The sequence below is a fragment of the Achroia grisella genome, unplaced genomic scaffold (genome assembly GCF_030625045.1).
Source record: "Achroia grisella isolate CSIRO2021 unplaced genomic scaffold, CSIRO_AGI_Agris_v1 utg779, whole genome shotgun sequence".
Classification (NCBI taxonomy): domain Eukaryota; kingdom Metazoa; phylum Arthropoda; class Insecta; order Lepidoptera; family Pyralidae; genus Achroia; species Achroia grisella.
Genome location: NW_026713019.1, coordinates 705,178 through 723,232, shown reverse-complemented (window position 1 = coordinate 723,232; position 18,055 = coordinate 705,178). Strand labels below are relative to the sequence as shown.

The 18,055-nt window shown below is 33.8% G+C and overlaps 1 protein-coding gene across 1 annotated transcript in view; it reads left to right on the top strand.

The window, feature by feature from the left end:
- Positions 1–18,055, top strand: part of LOC131850660 (serine/threonine-protein kinase NLK2-like) — a 117,537-nt gene that overhangs the window by 92,169 nt on the left and 7,313 nt on the right. The window contains 6 exon segments of the mRNA XM_059200960.1: positions 7,354–7,522; positions 10,872–10,998; positions 11,621–11,791; positions 13,014–13,233; positions 13,561–13,654; positions 18,026–18,054. Coding sequence (XP_059056943.1) covers positions 7,354–7,522; positions 10,872–10,998; positions 11,621–11,791; positions 13,014–13,233; positions 13,561–13,654; positions 18,026–18,054 — 810 coding nt within the window.

Below are 18,055 nucleotides of genomic sequence, written 5' to 3'. Positions count from 1 at the left end.
CAATACAAATGCTTTGTTGTATGGAAATCGAGCCCGCAATCATCGTAGGGTGAAACAGGGGGCTGAGCCGCTGTGCTTTCAAAGCCTCTTTATAACTTAATATCGATTTCATATAAACGTAGTGTGTGACTTTGTAAGTACAGTTATGGATCAAAGCAACTTGGAGTTGAATAATAGAAAGGATGGGCTTAAGGGAAAACCGCAAAGCTAGAAACCTACCGATGTTGTTATCTCAAACGCATCACTAATGGAATTTACTCCGAGGTTTGTCGTCATCTGTAGGATAGGACCCTTCGTAATGCGCGAAGAGTGCTCGAGGCCCGGGAGGATGTAACGAACTTTATAGATATTTGTAGAAGCGTAATCCTCTAAAATTAACTCGAATATGTCAGAAGGAGGCTGGAAATACACGGAGCTATACTTTATAACAGGAAGTGTATCTATACGGACGATCTGCGTTCACATGTTTCATAAAATCCCCACCTGTCAAGAGCGTGAGCCCATATTCATCTGAGGGCCTCGGTACAATACCAAGAAAGATTGGCCGTTATGACAGGGGTTGTAATATCTTATAAGGATGAAAATATGTAAAATAGTTTTGTCAAATAAATAACCTAATAAGCTATTTGTTTACACTATATTTACATCACTATCAGTCAGACTTTTCTTAGTGTTTTCATTAAGAATGCAATTTTTCGAGTTCTTTTCATGAAATACTCGTAGTTGTTATGCAGCGCATAATTTTATCCGTTCATTGTCCTTGTTTTGTTTTTAAATAATTGTTAAATCAAACATTCGTTTTGCGTTGTAACGTTTCTTTCAATCGCCGGTGTGATTATGCAATTTACTATAATTAATACAAAACTGATTATATTGAATGTATTCTTGATTTGGACATGATAAAGAATATATTTCTCATTGAAATTTCATATAAGCGTTTCGTTTGTATTTTTAATTTTCACGCTCCATTTCCGTTGGATTCCTTTAAGAACCTTTTGTTGTTGTTTTATATTTTAGTGTTTGAGAGTAATGGTTGCTTTAACGGTGCAAGGCTTCATTCAGGGCGTTAATTGTGAAAGCAGCTGCATCTGCTGTTAGGTCGACCGTGAGATCCGACGCACGCGTATGCCCATTGCAGTACCCGCATCACTTTATTTGTCCAACGCTACTCGTACTGTACATAAGCAAACACTGTTTTATGGAGCAGTTTACAGTTACCATTGTCTGTATGGGAATGTTGTACAAACATATCTGTATTGCTCATTATAAGATATCGATCAAGGCGATCGAGATTCTAGGTTTGTCGATACAGGTCTGTACGCGTCATGATAACGGATTGATTGTAGTGAGTCTTGGGTATGTGGTACCGGTGCATTGTACCTCGGTGTAGGACGCTAGGAGCAAGGACTATAAGCGAACGTTGCGGTCGGATGCGCGCGCGCACCGGACGACGACCTGCCTAGCTAATGGACCCGTTGCAATAAACAGCTTTTACGTGCCACTATTCTCGCCAGGGTGTTATGTTACGTACCACACCTGTCAGTTGTCTTGAAAACCATTTATAAAATGTTCATTTTGTTTAAAAATAATATTTTTAATGACAGATATATTATCATTTCCATCTAAAAGCCTTTACAGTTTGTACTGAATTTTTGCATTACTCAGTTTAAAAGTTTGTCGTAGGTTATTTTTGTGGTCCAAATCACTTGTTGGTAAAATTTAGGCCGAGTTAGGACATCGTATACGATTTGTATTCATTAACTTTCATCTCTTGCGAAATATAATCATTGAAACACCATCTAACGAAGTTAAATTAGACGCAGATTCTTCAGGTAGGCATTATATCATTTTGTCATAAAACTCAGTTGAATTGGGTAGAGGTGAAAACTGCCGTACACCCGCTGGGAAATTAAACTCGTCGCGAGCCTGCGGGGCGTTGTTAATTTGTTGTGACGTCACAGGCGAGTCTGGGAGGCGTCAATCTCCTTACTTTGTATACCGCAAATGCTTAAAGTGTTTTGCGTTCCCGACAGAATTGCTCAGATCTAGTATGTCTACCACACATATGGAGTTAAATGGATGTGGCAAGTTCATTCTCGCATACTTTGCATGCATGCGTGATTGCGTGATAATTTAGTTTAATGTTCTGATATAGGAGGTTCTCTTTAAAGTTTATTTACAAAAAAAATTGGAAGACTGATAAGTACATTGTTGATATAACAGGCCGATAATATACATGTAATTGTTAGTGAAAATCGTAGTGATAAGCCTACTGACCTGACTTCATCATCATATCGTATTCTACTGATACCAGCATATAGAGTTACCGCTGGTGGGTGCACCATTCCATTATTATCCTGTTTGTTTAGTTTTGGAAGAGATTATTTCCTATTAATATTGTAAACTCGAAATTTTGTATGTTTATTACTTAAAAGTTAGATTATAGTGACAGTTAGTACAAAGGTAATTCATATCGTAAATTAGTACAGAATATCTTTTTTTAGGGTCCCTTATATCTGGGCGCAGACGGAGACGCAAGATACAGTAATGAAATAATTAGTTTAATTACACGTTGAATTTTCATGAGAGTTGCGTCGTCTATCATTATCAGTCTGTGATGACTTCTGAACCGTTCCGAAAATGATAGGACAGCAAACGCTCTACTATATCGTTTTGTTATTAACAGCTGACGCGATGAACTTCGTACCGCGTAACAGTCTATGAATGGTACATTTTCGTGACGTAAATACAAACAGGATAACAGATTGACCGACTGATCTGAAATTATTGGGCCAATTGATTTGACAATTCTGATTTATTGTGTACATTTTGACTCGAGTTTTGTTATGAATTACAAAATATAATAATAATAATTTTGGTCCGAGATTTTTCCAATATTTTATTTGTGTACAATTCTGTTATTCGGGGCGAAGACGAATCTAATAAATGAGAAATTAAAAAAATGGTTCAGCCGTTATTGAGTTTATATAAATGGTGTAATTAACCTGAATTTGTTTTTTCTTTGTATGTATTTTATATATACATATATATATATGTTCCGACATGAACCGCACCGAACCATCAAGCCTGTACAAATAAACGTACTGTATTGTAATATAGTCGTATGAATCAATTTGAATAGAGATAAAAGCGGTGGTGTTTCACATGGAAAAGTTTACATTTAGCTCCCATTCAGACTGATGTTTTTAATACACTAAAATATACGTATTTTTAATTAAATATGATAGTCGATGGAATACTTTTTTTTGTAGATAAATATTGGATAAATGTGTTATTACTGCTTTTTGTATCCAGCTTATTTTAAAAGAGGATAAAAACGCATTATATCATTGCACTAGAAGATCTCGACACGAAATATTACTCGAATATATATTTAAATTTTAACTCCTTTAAAAGATGAATTAAATAAAGTATGTTGATAATTGTACTTCGCTTTCAAACAATTTTTCTAAATTTTGTCTTACTAAATACCATTAATTCTTTATAGTTATTATGACTAGGAGGAAGCAAATCGTGATAATATTTTTTTTTTTCTAACATCTAATGATGCAACTCGAATGGGAATTAATCCCATTCATCATCATCATCATCAGCCCATAATCAGTATAATCCCATTCAACCATATTAATTCGTATCGTAGTACAAATTGAAGTAAAAATAATCTAAACGATGTTAATATGGGTACATAAGCCGTAAGTCTATTTTAGAATATAATTCCTTAACTTTCCTTAACATATTCCAGAAATAAGTCAATTATATTGATACGCACCCTTCGCACATTCATTTGTAAATTGTTGTTCATTTTTAGCAAAATTTTTCACCATTAAGTAATGAATGAAAGCTTTTTTACATTTACAAACCAAACACTTATCGCAATCTGAATTAACTTTTAGCTTTTATATATTTTTTATTTGTATTCCAATATAAAATTATTATAGAAACATATTTTTAACTGGTTTCTATTTGCGTGAATATTATTGATGTAGCCTATATTCTTTTTAATCTCAAATGCTAAGTATGTTGCTAGATATATAGTATACAAAATTGCATGATGCTTCGGGTAGCCGTTGAAACATGAAAGCGTGACAAACAAACTGACAGACTTACATTCGTAATTGTACCTAATATAAACTTGGACAAGCTCTCTGCTCTTACGTTTGATATTCAGAATAAGTTAGAAATTGCTTACCTGAAGTGATTATAATCTTAACCTAATCTTGATATTGAATATTATAAACGCGAGAGTTTGTGAGTATGGATGTTTGTTACTCTTTCATGCAAAAATTTCATCCGTCCTAATCCACGAATTTCGATGAAAATTCACGAAAAATTACTGAACGGAATTTGATGAAACTTAACAGTAATATAGCTTATACATCAGAATTACATATGGGCTATAAATTTCACTCGGATGAAACCGCGGGCACAGCTAGTATATGATAATCAATGTAGTTTTAAAGTACTCGTATAAAACAGGACATAGTATATTTATTACAAGTAAACTAAGTCATCCAGAATAGTTAGGGTTAGTGTACCACTAACGTTCGGCTTTGATCGTTTCTTGACCAACAATGCATAAATAATTCCCACATTATAGCTACGTATCATGTTCAGCTTCGGTGCTAACAGCCTTTTCCGATACCTTTTTATTTTTTGTATAGATATTTTTATAAAGTATATTAAATCCTAGAACAGGGCTGCCAATATTTAGCCTTAACTCTTTCCATAGTATTTTGACCGTTTCTTTATAAAATTGTAAAGTACCTACATGAAAGCGTCATCGTAACGAAGGACATAAATCTTATACTTGTACAAGTATTCTCGTGCTGTATACCTGTCCTAGAGTTAAGATTTATATGGTTATGTCTACATCTGCAAATTTTGATGTTAAATTTTTTTTTCAGTATAAATTTTTAAATAAATTCTGTATTTCAAATTTTACCAAAATTGATAAAATACCCTTTCTTTCCAGTTGTCACGTAAATTGAGAATTAATTACCAATACACTATGTAATGAAAATGTTCAAATCTGATCTGAAGCTTGTTTAAGTGACACGGTTGTATTTTTAATTGTGTGTATTTTAAACACACATTAAATGAGATCAAAAACAATTTATTGATGTAGGACATTTTAGCCTCTTATGAACATTATTTTTTTTGTATTAATATCAATATACAGTTGCAATTGAGAAGAACTGGCAAGAAACTCAACTGAATTTCTTTTTTGTTTAAAAGATTTATTTGCTATGTCTATATATGAAAATGCCGTGCATGAACAATTATTGCCATGCACATTGGTCATTCAGGTAAACGTTTAGAAATTAAAAAAATATGTATGAAACATTTAACAGTTGCAGCTACGAACCATCCAATCTAACACGATTTATATTAGCAACTGTCAAAGAATTGTGTCTATTTTGCCTGCTACGAATTGCTAAAGGAATTTATTTAAATCATTCAATTCCGTGCGGAGAAAATATATTACCTGCTATCTGTTCGGTTTCGTTTCACTGTGCCCCTTTTTAGTTCGGTACCCGTATTCAGAAACTTCAATCTATAGCCTCTGGCTTTTAAAAGCTGAAAGAACGGTCTAAAGCTGAAAGATGAACAGTTTCTCTTAACCGATCGTTCAATATGAGATTTTTACTACGATAAATATATTTCGGAGAATTTTCCTCGTTTGCACATAGTTTCCAAGCTATTCCATTTTTTATTTCATTTTAATGCATATTAAGTAGCTATTCTACATAAAATTTGTATAAAAATGGATGTTCGGTGTTATCACGGGGATTACATACCTATATTAGAATGAAAGTTTTTCTGTGAGTGCTTATCCTGGAAAGTTATATAGAAATACGATAACCATGATCAATGCTATCAATAATTTCATATCACATTTTGCCATTTGATTATTTATCTAGTACCAACTTCAACTATTATGGATTGCTCCTTTTTGAATAATTTAATTTTATGGTATGTACAAATAAATCATGTTATTATTATTTTAATCTACTAAATAACAAACGTATTTCACATTTTTTTTTATTTAATTGTTAAGATTGTGTTCGAATGTAAGAATCTTTTTGAATAGTCGTATATAAAAGTGTTTTTTTGTATTTAAATATTTGCTATTTAAAACTGGGACGCAATTGACAGATTTATTATGATACATATTATATTCATATTTTAACAGTTACATATTTCTGAATAATCGATACGTTTTGCCTGAAAAAGTTTGTATCAGTGCAAAGCCAGTAGCTAGGAATTAATCAAGATAAGTAAATTTTGTTCTTGCAAGTCATGTTTATAATATTTGCCGGTAACTTCTCGTTTTTCGTTACATAGACATGTTGGTTTTAATTTTGGTTACATACGTAAATAATTTATTTATTTTACTCATTATTGTATCCGTCATGCCTACCATCAGCGTAGCGTCATACTTATTATTTATATAAATTACAAAAATATAAATATTATTTCTACATAACCCACAGAGCGCGAGTCCGATTCACACTTGACCCATTTATATTTTTAAAGACTTCATTCTAGAAGTATATAGTTTTATACTCGTAAAATTCATGAAATTCGCAAGTCTTTGAAAAACTTGTAGCAAGTTGACGGTACCTAACTACAATAAAAGACCACTCAAGAAACTTGTTTTAATACTAAAGTTACAAAGTTCAAGGTTCTTTTTATAGGTATCCCACCGTGGATTTTAATACTACGTAACAATCTTTTGATAAAATAATCTCAAGTTTTCCCTTGACAGACTGCTTTTCTTTTTATATTTGTATATGTAATAGATTTTTATGTTATTATAATATGTATAAGGAATCATTATTATAGTTGTCTCGATCTACGGTCTATTGATTAAATACGGTCTATTAATTGAATTAATCAATAGGATTCAATCAGTAGGATTTTAATAAAAAAATGTGTTTATTTTATCATTACTATATTTTCCATTCGTATAATAAAAGTATTTAATATCCGTTGGATGTATATTGATGTATATGGATGTATTTTAAATCCAATTCAATAAGCTAGATTATTTAAAGAGAAATTTGTGTGGAAACCTATATAAACCGCCAAGCAGCTTTCATTGTATGTTATATTTAGGTAGAAGGGTAAGATAAGTTAACGAACTTATAGAATCAGAGGTGTAACACCTTAATTGTCTGGAGTGGTATCACGGGCACACGTCACATGACAACGTGTTACCTCAGTGCTGTTCATGTATACATAAAGGCGGCGGTTACTAATTACCATCAGATGACATTTGTTAGCCTTCCAATTACATTAAAAAAACTGTAATACTACTTTTAATTTCAGGTTTGAAATACCTTCACTCAGCTCGAATCCTTCACCGGGATATCAAACCGGGTAACTTGCTGGTGAACAGCAACTGTGTGCTGAAGATATGCGACTTCGGACTGGCGCGCGTCGAGGAACCTGATGCTAGCAAGAACATGACGCAAGAGGTCGTTACACAGTACTACAGGTAACAAAATTTCGTTTATTTACCAAATATTGAAGTACATATACAGTTACATTTTAATGCTACTTGAATCTATTAGGCTCCTATGTGGTATTCCGCAGTTGATCCTTGATGAAATTCCACATAATTCTACTCTATTCTGCATAATTAAGTTTCTACATGGAAGCGCGTACTACATACGAGTAGTATCATTCCTTACTCTCTCTATATGGGAGTGCGTGTCACTTAGTATAATTATATATACTATAAAAATAACATTTAGATGTCAAAATATAAACATATACAGAAAATATTTATTACCCGTTTATTTATCACGACAAATTTCCAAAAAATTATTTCAGCTGTTTCATAAAAAAATGCAAACTCGTGAAATATGGAAGATATAATTATTCATATTTAAAAGAATTGCTACTATTTTGTGTAAGCACTAATAAATATTTAGATGCAGTGTACAACGCTAAACAGCGTCAATATTAAAAAAAATTGGGTATTGGAGAAACAGGTTTTCACCGGTTTGAATATCCAATTACCCTCCGGTTTGAACCGGCGCAAACCACTAGTCTGTCATTGTTATCAATCTTAATTCTTTTGGCTATTTACTCAGATGCGTTATATTCACATAATTATTTTAGTAGAAACCGTAGGCATTGTTGCATTTAACTATTATAATACTTGCTTTGGAAAGAGTAGAACAATCGATTTTATCAAATGAACAATGGTGGAGTTTGAAAACATTAGATTACCATAGAATAGATATTTGATTAAAATTGTAGTTCCTTTCATAATAATACATTCAATGTTCTATTTAAATTGAATGCAATAAAATACCTAATCGTTTAGAGAATTGGATTTATGATTTTTTTGAATGTTATTCAGCTTTATTATTTTTTTAACTGGCATGGCAAACAAGCTGTTGGTTCACTCGGTGTAGTGGAAGCTAGTCGTTACTGACATCACTGACGTCTCTAATACCACGAATTCATTGCGGTTCCGTAGGACTAAGATATGATAACTCCACTGTCTAACAGAAACGGAATTATGGGTGAAATAAATAAGACAGAAAACTTGACTTGGTTCATTTTGGGGTAGGCAAAAACAAACTGTCAACCAAGTATAGGTCGGGTGATACGTCCCTATACCTGAGACCGGATGACCGGCAAAAATTCAAGTAATAAAGAAAAAACAAGCAGCTTTTTATGCTGTAAGTGTCGATATTTACACTTCCAATGCTAAACTATTGGGAAAAGTATAAAGTATTTTAAACACTGCTCCGGGGTTGCCGTAGTAATGTACGGCCTGTGCCCTCGCATTTCGAATGTACAATCGTCGGTAGCGATTAAAAACGAGAAAACATTTACTCGAGCATTTACGACAGTTCTGTTCGATTTAATTTCTATACGTCCTAATATTTTAACACAATTAACATTGACAACAATGCAATTAACTATTCGTGTACTATAGGATGCTAGTTAGAATCTAAAGTGTTTCATTGAATCTTTGATAACCTCGGTGGTCCAGCGGTTAATTGTTTGATTTTCGATAGTCGCGTATGCGATTATTAACCCATAATACTATATTATTATTACATTGAATCTTTGATTCATATAAAACAAAGTTGAATCCGTAATTCAAAGTGATCATCAGGATCATTATTTCCAAATGAGGCTTATACCTTCCACACTTGCATAAAAAATGTAGGCACTGTATGGATGGTCGCCAATGCGCGCTCTTTACTCCATTTATGAGTAAGTACTTAGTATAGTAATTTGAAGTACGACACATAATTTTTCTTTGTTATACAAGTTAGAATAATACGCGACGATCCGCCTGATAGACCTGTCAACAGCACCATTGACATCATAATACCATTTCTAAAGACCTCGGCGTATTCCCACCATACTAACTATATTCAGTAATTGTTATAATATGCTAAAATATAAATCTTAATTCTGAAAAAGTAGTTATGAATGATAATTGAAAACATCATTAGTGCAGCTTGAAAATTGAATATCATTTGAAAAAAAATATGTTTATATCTCGTAAAACAAATGTAATACAAACAAAGTTGGTTAAGGATCCTTGAATTACATATAGACTAACAAAGTTCTTCCTGAATATGGCGGAAAACGCATGATGTATACGTTATATTCGCGTGTTTTAGTATTTCCGTCCTATTCTATATTTCTCCATATAATGTTATTTACTAGACACGCAATCAACAATGACCTATTGATGTATGATAAAGGAATTGGCTAGTAGCTACATAATTAATTTACACATATATGTTTAAATAAACTAATAATGTATATTGGACGTATTATTTAATGAATAAACATAAAAATGTTAACCAAATATTATATTTTTTCTTTTGTAGACAGTTGCGTTGTCATGTTGCATGGCGGCAGCGTTTTATTAACTTCCGGTGGTTGAGGGTTCAATTCCTCGCAAGGTGCAAACATTTGTATTCATAAGTATGACTGTTTGTATCGGTCTGTGTGTTTTCTATGCATATTATATATGTATTTACAAAATCTACGTATTTATATCAGTTGTCTAGTACTAATAACAGAACTTGTGCTTGCAGTGGGACTAGATGTCGCTGTGTTAATTGTCCAGGGTTGTTTACCTATTATTTATTAAAAACCCACGTAACAGTACAGTATAATTTTAAAATTCCTTATTTTTTTATAATACTCTGATATATTTCTGGAATATCTGGGGATTGTTGTTTTTGATTTATATTATAGTACATGGAAATGGCTAACTGTCGGGCCACTTTATACATTAGGGAATATCTACTTTTTAAATTTGACCATTTCATTATTAGTACGTACAATTAGGAACAATCACGGGATTTTATCTTACACATATTGTTATGCAGACCCTGAATCACGTGACCAAATCAAATAGTTTTCTTTTATCTAACTAATCGATCACGCAACAGCCTTGATAGATATATACTTTAATTATGTAAGCTTGCCTAATTCAGTTGTTTCTGTTTCATATTCTTTGTTATGAATTGAATATTGATTTCAAGGCGAGTAAACAGGCAGGTAAATTGCTAATAATCAACACGACTGTGAGTATGTATGATGCACTTATACGAAAGTGCCTTATGCTATAACTATACAAGTACCTATTTGCCATTTCCTTCATAGAATATTTAAATATATACAATAACATATTCATCAGACAAAATATACATTTGTATTGTGTATGGGATATGTTATCATATATATTGCTTTTAGTGAATAGATACCGTGTTCTTAGGCGTATCGTGTGAGGCGGGTCACTAGTTTTCCGTACACAGAGCCAACTGTAGAGTTTTCAGTCTTGAATCTTGCAATTACAGAGCTCCTGAGATTTTAATGGGCGCGAATCACTATACAGCGGCTGTAGATGTATGGTCAGTGGGCTGCATATTCGGAGAGTTGCTCGGCAGGCGTATACTCTTCCAGGCTCAAAGCCCTGTGCAACAGGTAAGTGTTGATTTCAGGCAAGAAGGAATCGTTTTTAACAAATATTCATTACCTTTACACTTTGACTTTGGGTAATTTTGACATTACACATTTATTGTCACTGAAATTACCAACACTGACGATTAACCTGATGAAAAGTTATTATTATGAACAGTACCATGGACATCACAGAATTCACTATTTATGTATTATAACAATACAAAAACGGTAAATTAGAGGGCTACATAGTATTCGCTTCTGATCTTGTAATTTGACTGTGGTATTAACCTTGAAACATGGCTTGACAAATTTTCTGTTGATAGTATATAAAGATCATGTCTTGGTTAAGTATTGTATGTTATTAATTTATAGATGTTTATACTAACGAGTGGTCGTCGAAATTCAAGCATAATTAATTTAATAATTAGTAAGATTATAGACAAACAATATAGATCTATTATCAATTTGACCACAGACTTTAATAGAGTATATTTGCATCTCTTTATAAACTATAAGTGTGCAAAAATCATATGTCTCTGTCCGGGCAATTTTCGTAAAAAGGGATACAAAGTTTTTGCTTCATGTATTAATCTCTATTAGTCTAAGTTATTTATTACTAAAGGGACTGCTATTCCTATTCCAGCTGGAACTGATCACGGAGTTACTGGGCACGCCGTCGCTGGAGGACATGCGGCACGCGTGTGCGGGCGCGCGCGCTCACATGCTGCGTCGCGCGCCGCGCCCGCCCGCACTCGCAGCTCTCTACACGCTCTCCGTACAGGCTACACACGAGGCTGTGCATCTACTCGCACAGGTATCTCGCTCCCACACATCACTTGTTATATTCTACACTCTTTTTCCTCCACTAGTCACGCTCAACTATATGCGCAGCTAGCGCATCTACTCACATTTACATACATTTCCGCGACATCTATTCCTTCTCTTATATCTGTTATCTTTATGTTCTCCACTCTTCTCTATCTACGGTCTGTATCAGCTCGGCAGCCGAGCCTCGTCTATGCATCATCTACTATAGTTACTTCCCAGACAAATGTACTATATACGGACGAATAAAAATGAAATTTGGTGCTATATAGTTATCTATGTTATTTTACGATATGAATATGTACCAATCTAGAGATTAACACGTAAATAGTTCTTACCAGAATTCTGGATTAGCATTGTATTTCAAAATTATTAAAAAACTGTTCCAAAGCGCTAATATCATATATAACTCAAATTCTCGGTAACTTAAATTTGAATGCAGGTACTGTTTAATATTGAAATGTTCCAGCGTAAATAGGTTTCATCTAAATATCGTGTCGGATTGACGCCTTACAACCGCAAATTGAATCGATTGAAAGCGCTGTAATTACAAAACTTCGCGCCTCCACACGTCCTTTAATTTACCACGTGTAACATAATCGTATATGGAAATACAAACATTATAATATGACAAGCTTTTTGTGACTTTATCCGTGTACATTAATCACATATCGCTCGTCAGTTGATGGTATTACTTGTGAAGTATTATATTATTTATACTTTATTGAGTATACGGCACAGTACAGTTTTATCTGATAGTATTTTTTTACGAGCAAAATCGAAGCCAAAATCAATTAGTCATACATTTTGGGCCATTTATGCAAGGCATAATTTTTTATTATCGTCCAGTTCGAGTAGCTACTTCAGTTGAGAAGAACTGGCAACAAACTCAATACATTTCATATACATTTTTTTATGATGAAACCTTTTGGAAGTTGTCTTAGAAATGCTTGAATGTTGTCCGTTGTTGATTAAGTATCCTTGATTAAGTCTTCTATCTTGAATCTAGATTAAAAGACAACAAATTCATTAGTCCACATTACTAATAATCCCATTCGCCCCAAGTCAGCGAATTTATTGCGTATACACAATAGATACAAAATTGAATTGAAATGAATCATGTTGAAATTTATAGAACTAGGAAAAGATACAAGGATTCGCTTGTTTGATTAAAATCCGTTCTAACCGTGGACCGGACTCCCACGTTTCAGATGCTGGTGTTCGACCCGACGAAGCGTATCTCCGTGGTGGACGCGCTGGCTCATCCGTACCTTGAGGAAGGTCGGCTTCGCTACCACTCGTGTATGTGCAAGTGCTGCTATAGCGCGCCGCCCGCCGCTCGCCACTACTCCCCCGACCTGGAGCCCGTCGCCACGCATCCCTTCCACGACGCCTGGGAGAGGAAGCTCACCTCCGTGCACCAGGTCAAAGGTACAGCCAACGAGGAACAACAACCTATTACGGGTCCGCAACGCGCACGGGTCACCCTTGGTGTTTTAGACGTCTAGAGCATGGGACGGGAAAAAAATACATCCTCAGGGGTCTAGGATAGTCGCGGGTTCGATTCCTCGCGAGGTTTTATTAATTTATCACATAGATAATTTTATAAAAATAATTATGTATTTCCTCTCGTTGTCGGTTTTAATGTCATTAAATTGTGATAAAAATTTTTAAAATCTTAAGTCGACTCGTATTATTTTCTATTTATAATCTAAATTGAACGAAATTAAAACCAAAATGTGCATATCAAATCCGCAGAGGAGATCCACAAGTTCATAGCTGAACAGCTGCAAACGTCGCGGGTGCCGCTTTGCATCAACCCGCAGTCCGCGGCGTTCAAGAGCTTCGCAAGGTAAGGCGCCGCGACCGACAAACAACCGCAACCAACCGCAACCAACCGACACTAGGTGATTTCTTTGCGATACGTAACATAAAGCTGCCCATACACGATACGGGACCGCTGACGAGTCGAGCCGCGCAAGCATACGCGTGTACTAAAGCGTTTATAAGTATAAACGTACTTATGTTTATATTAATAAAGTCTTTGATGATAATTGAAAGATACAGTTGAAACATGTTATAAAAATTGAACACCATGCTTTGCTCTTATTGGACGTATGGATTATATTAATATACCTATATATTACATCATATATCTCATATATCACATATCTTAAATTGTACATATATCGTCCAGTGTTCTAAGCAGTGGATAATATTTTTATCATGATTTACAAATATAAAATTACATTTTACGGTTTTTGATTGAATTTGATACAGTTGCACGCGTTGCTCGAAGACTAGCGACGATGCGCTTGCGAGTTGACTCGGACAACCGTAACGTGTATGGGCTGCTTACACGCTCAGTTTATAGCGACCACCCGCACCCTGGGGCCACGCCAGCCGCAGTCATGTTACAACATTGCTTCCATTATATATATTCCTTTAATAATTTCAAATTGTTGATATACAAAATTTAATTTGGACCTTACTTCATTGGTAAAGTAGAAGCAATTCGGTTATATCATAATGAATAATATTTAGAAAGTTACTTATTACTATATGTGTAAATTATGATTTGGTATCTTTGGAAGTCAAAATGTAAGGTAGAGAACGAATGACAAACTAACACACAACATTGTTGTTATTACGTACTACTTTAAAAAGCATTTTAAATTGATAATATTAAAGTTCCCTTTTCAATGACTTCATGAATGTAAAGGTTTAGATTATTGACGATTATTGACTTATATTAAAATCTACTGTTTCAAATTTCATTGTAATAATCATACTACTAAATAAAACAGCTTCTACTTTATCAGACAATAAGTTTTCGTATGTTTAAAAAATCAACAATAAACTATTATATAGTAGTTGTTGCAAAGAAACACGAATGAACAATGTTGTTTACATGGCTAGTGATAATTAACACAGATAATAAATCAGAGAAAGCAAACGATCATCACAACTAGGTGTGGCACGGTGCGATCTGTTAGTGTGCACGCAGTGTCACCTATACAATACAATGACAATGTCATTATGACATAGTCTCACTGTTCAATATACGGGTATAGACACTGTTGAAGACAATCCGAACAACCATTCCTATGCTGTCGCTGTATTCGTCTCTGTCACACAACCAATAAAGAAGTGAGATAGGAAAGGCAACGATGTTAATAGACTTCAGATTACTTGTGCTGCTATTCAATTTTTATATGGAAGCGTTCAAATAGTATGTATTATGAAATGTTTATTTATTATTATTTTCTTAATAAAGGGTAATAAAAATATATAAATGATATGTTTTCCCCGCCAAAAGTATTTAACAAATTTACATTTGTTAAATACTTTTGGCGTAAATACTCTTAAAATTGTCATGATGTAAAATTATACATATTTTGTTTACATAAATTATATTTGTGATTGACTACGCATTTTCTACTTTTGCGAATTTTATTTACACGTGTACGTATTATTTGAACGCACTATGTTTAGTTTATCAATGTCGATGCCTACGCAGGCGATTTAACAGTTACCAGTCTGGTGGTCGCAGACGTAAGAGCTATGTCGCCTCACCACTTTTGTTTCGTGTCCTCCCCGCCTATTTTGTTTCAATCCATTCTGATCATAAAATGTACATTATTAAGTATTACATATTCGTATCCGTTAAATAAAAAAAAAATCTTCACTTACTATTTATTTTACTATTATAACTAGAAAGTTTCAAATTTGACTTTGAATTTTGACTACTATATTATCATACAAAAATATTATGTTCAAAATGATATAAGAGTTTCACATTAATTTCACAGATTATTTAAATTGTTTCTAAACCTGCTATCTCTTTTTTTTAATATGGTTTATCGTATAGATTATTTGTCACTTATTAATACATTCTATGCTAACAGAAAAAACGGCACTATTATTTAAGTACGTATAACGTACACGAACCGCAGTATTAAACTTAAAAATTTATAATCTTAAGTATCAGAATGGATTGATGTTTCCTCGTAGGTAGTTGTTTTTGCAGCGTAGGTAACTCGCCTCACCTCATACAGCAACACTCACAGTGCGGGCTCTAGAGCCCGATTACTGCATGGGTTTTCTTTCACCCCCACCGCTTTACAGCGATAATTTGTACATACAACACGCCGAGAGCGCCGCTGTTTTCAAGCGCAATCAACCCTCTTGAAATTGGTGGTGTCTTCCATGCTTCACACGCATTGATAGTAGTGTAATAACATTTGCTTTTTTGTGTTTGCGACAGCTCTAGAGCGGGTTCAAAAGCAAAAGTTTGTTCCCCTTTCAAGACGGCAGCAAAAATACTACTGCTATCGCCCGTGATATTTCTGTGCGCTGCATAGTGCGCCAGTCCGCCCAGTAAGGCTCCTAGCAACTACTAGCACCTACTGTGTTGTCCATTACATCGCGGACGATGCTCGACCACGCGCCGCTATGTATTCCAATACCTTTCTAAAATAAAAAATATATACATATATACTAAAAAATAGATATATTTGATATAAAAAGATTTTGTTTATATCTGTCGTAGCGTCGCCTTCTCGAGCCTTTGTCATTTCGTATTTCAAAAGGGTTGATCGATGGATAGTTCGCGAAGTCCCTACGGTTCGGTTGCAATGCATGCCAGTTTTCTTCTATTACTGAAACCTCAATCTTGATCCAGTTGGCTTTTTGATCATTGGAAAATGTTATAGAGTATATTTTCAATAACATTTAAAAGTAAAATTAATATATACTTATTTAAAAAATAAATAAAACCTTTTAAGTGATACAGTAGCGGCAAAAAATTATTTTACAGTTGATACCTATATACCTTACAGAGCATACATATAAAGTAAAAATGTTTTCAATATAGTTGGTTTAGTGGAAATGAATGAGATAAATAATATTTGAACCGAAAAAATTCAATGTTTATTTTAAAATGTATTCGTACAGTTTTTATGAAAGTTACCAAATAAAGTAAATATTTGAAATTGCCAACTGAAATTCAATATTGAGGTGTTGTAGGTCAAAGAAATACGAGTATACGAATTTGTTATGGATTTTATTTATTAAATTGCTACCTATGCATTTGGGAGGATGGGAAAATTGTTATTTCAATTTTTAGTAATTTTTAAGGAATGAATATATTTACCTATTAGGTTTTTCTTAATAGTGCATGCGTAGTGATTGAGCGCGCACAGTGCCGTGCACTAGGTTGTGGTGAATTTTGGTTACAGTAGTTAAACAGTAGTTTGATATGTGATGCAGTTTTGCTATTCGATTTCTCTTTTATTATCCATAGAAAAATTTATTTTCATATAATTTTGAAAGTTAATTATTAATATTAATAAAAAAAATGAGAATGCATGATTAAAGATTCGTTTGTTGGACTCGGCACCGTACGAGTCACTAAATTGCTCTGTGCTGAAATGTTTAAGTAACAATTTGGTTGATGACAGCAGATTTTTAAATTAAATAAATGAACCTCTATTAACTAATATTTATTATTTCTTAATTTGATATAAAAGTTTGTTAAGTGAAATTACGAATTATGTTTTTTATTAACTTACAGTTTTGCTTGGAAAAAGTAATAACTAAAAGATTTCTTAGGTAAATGACATTTTTAATTATATTAATTAAATATATAATCTGTAATTATACTGTCACAATCAAATGTTAAGTAATATCATTTCTGATCAGTTCTGAAATGCCAATCTCTGAAACTATATCTTGCTTTCGACAGAAGGTACTATCTTAAGGACCCTGTACTGAATTTATAGTAATTATACCTACTATAAATTTAGTTCATACTGAGTCTTAAAATAATAATGTCGTTGGAAGATTATAGTTTTAACCCCTTACTCATGAATTCTAAAACATCTAACAAACCCATAACAAGTGTTATTATTTTGTGTTACTGTTTTTCGAATGAATGAAATGGCTTCAAAAAGGGATTAAACAGTGGCTGAAATAGGTTTGTTAGACGTATGACGATTTTATGAATAAGATATGAGATCGGCCATCAGAATTGATCAGTATTAGTGCTCGTACAGACGAACGGCAAGCTCCGGCATTAAACGGTTCAAGTTTCATCTGCCGTTGGTCTGCACGAGCGTATCGCGTGGGTTATGTATATAACGCGAGTCCAGCAAGCGAGATAGTGGCGGGCGCGGGTGCGGGCGCGAGTGTCGGCGTGAAACTAACGGGCCGGTGGTTGCAGCTCGACCGTGGCGCACCCGTCGGAGCTGCC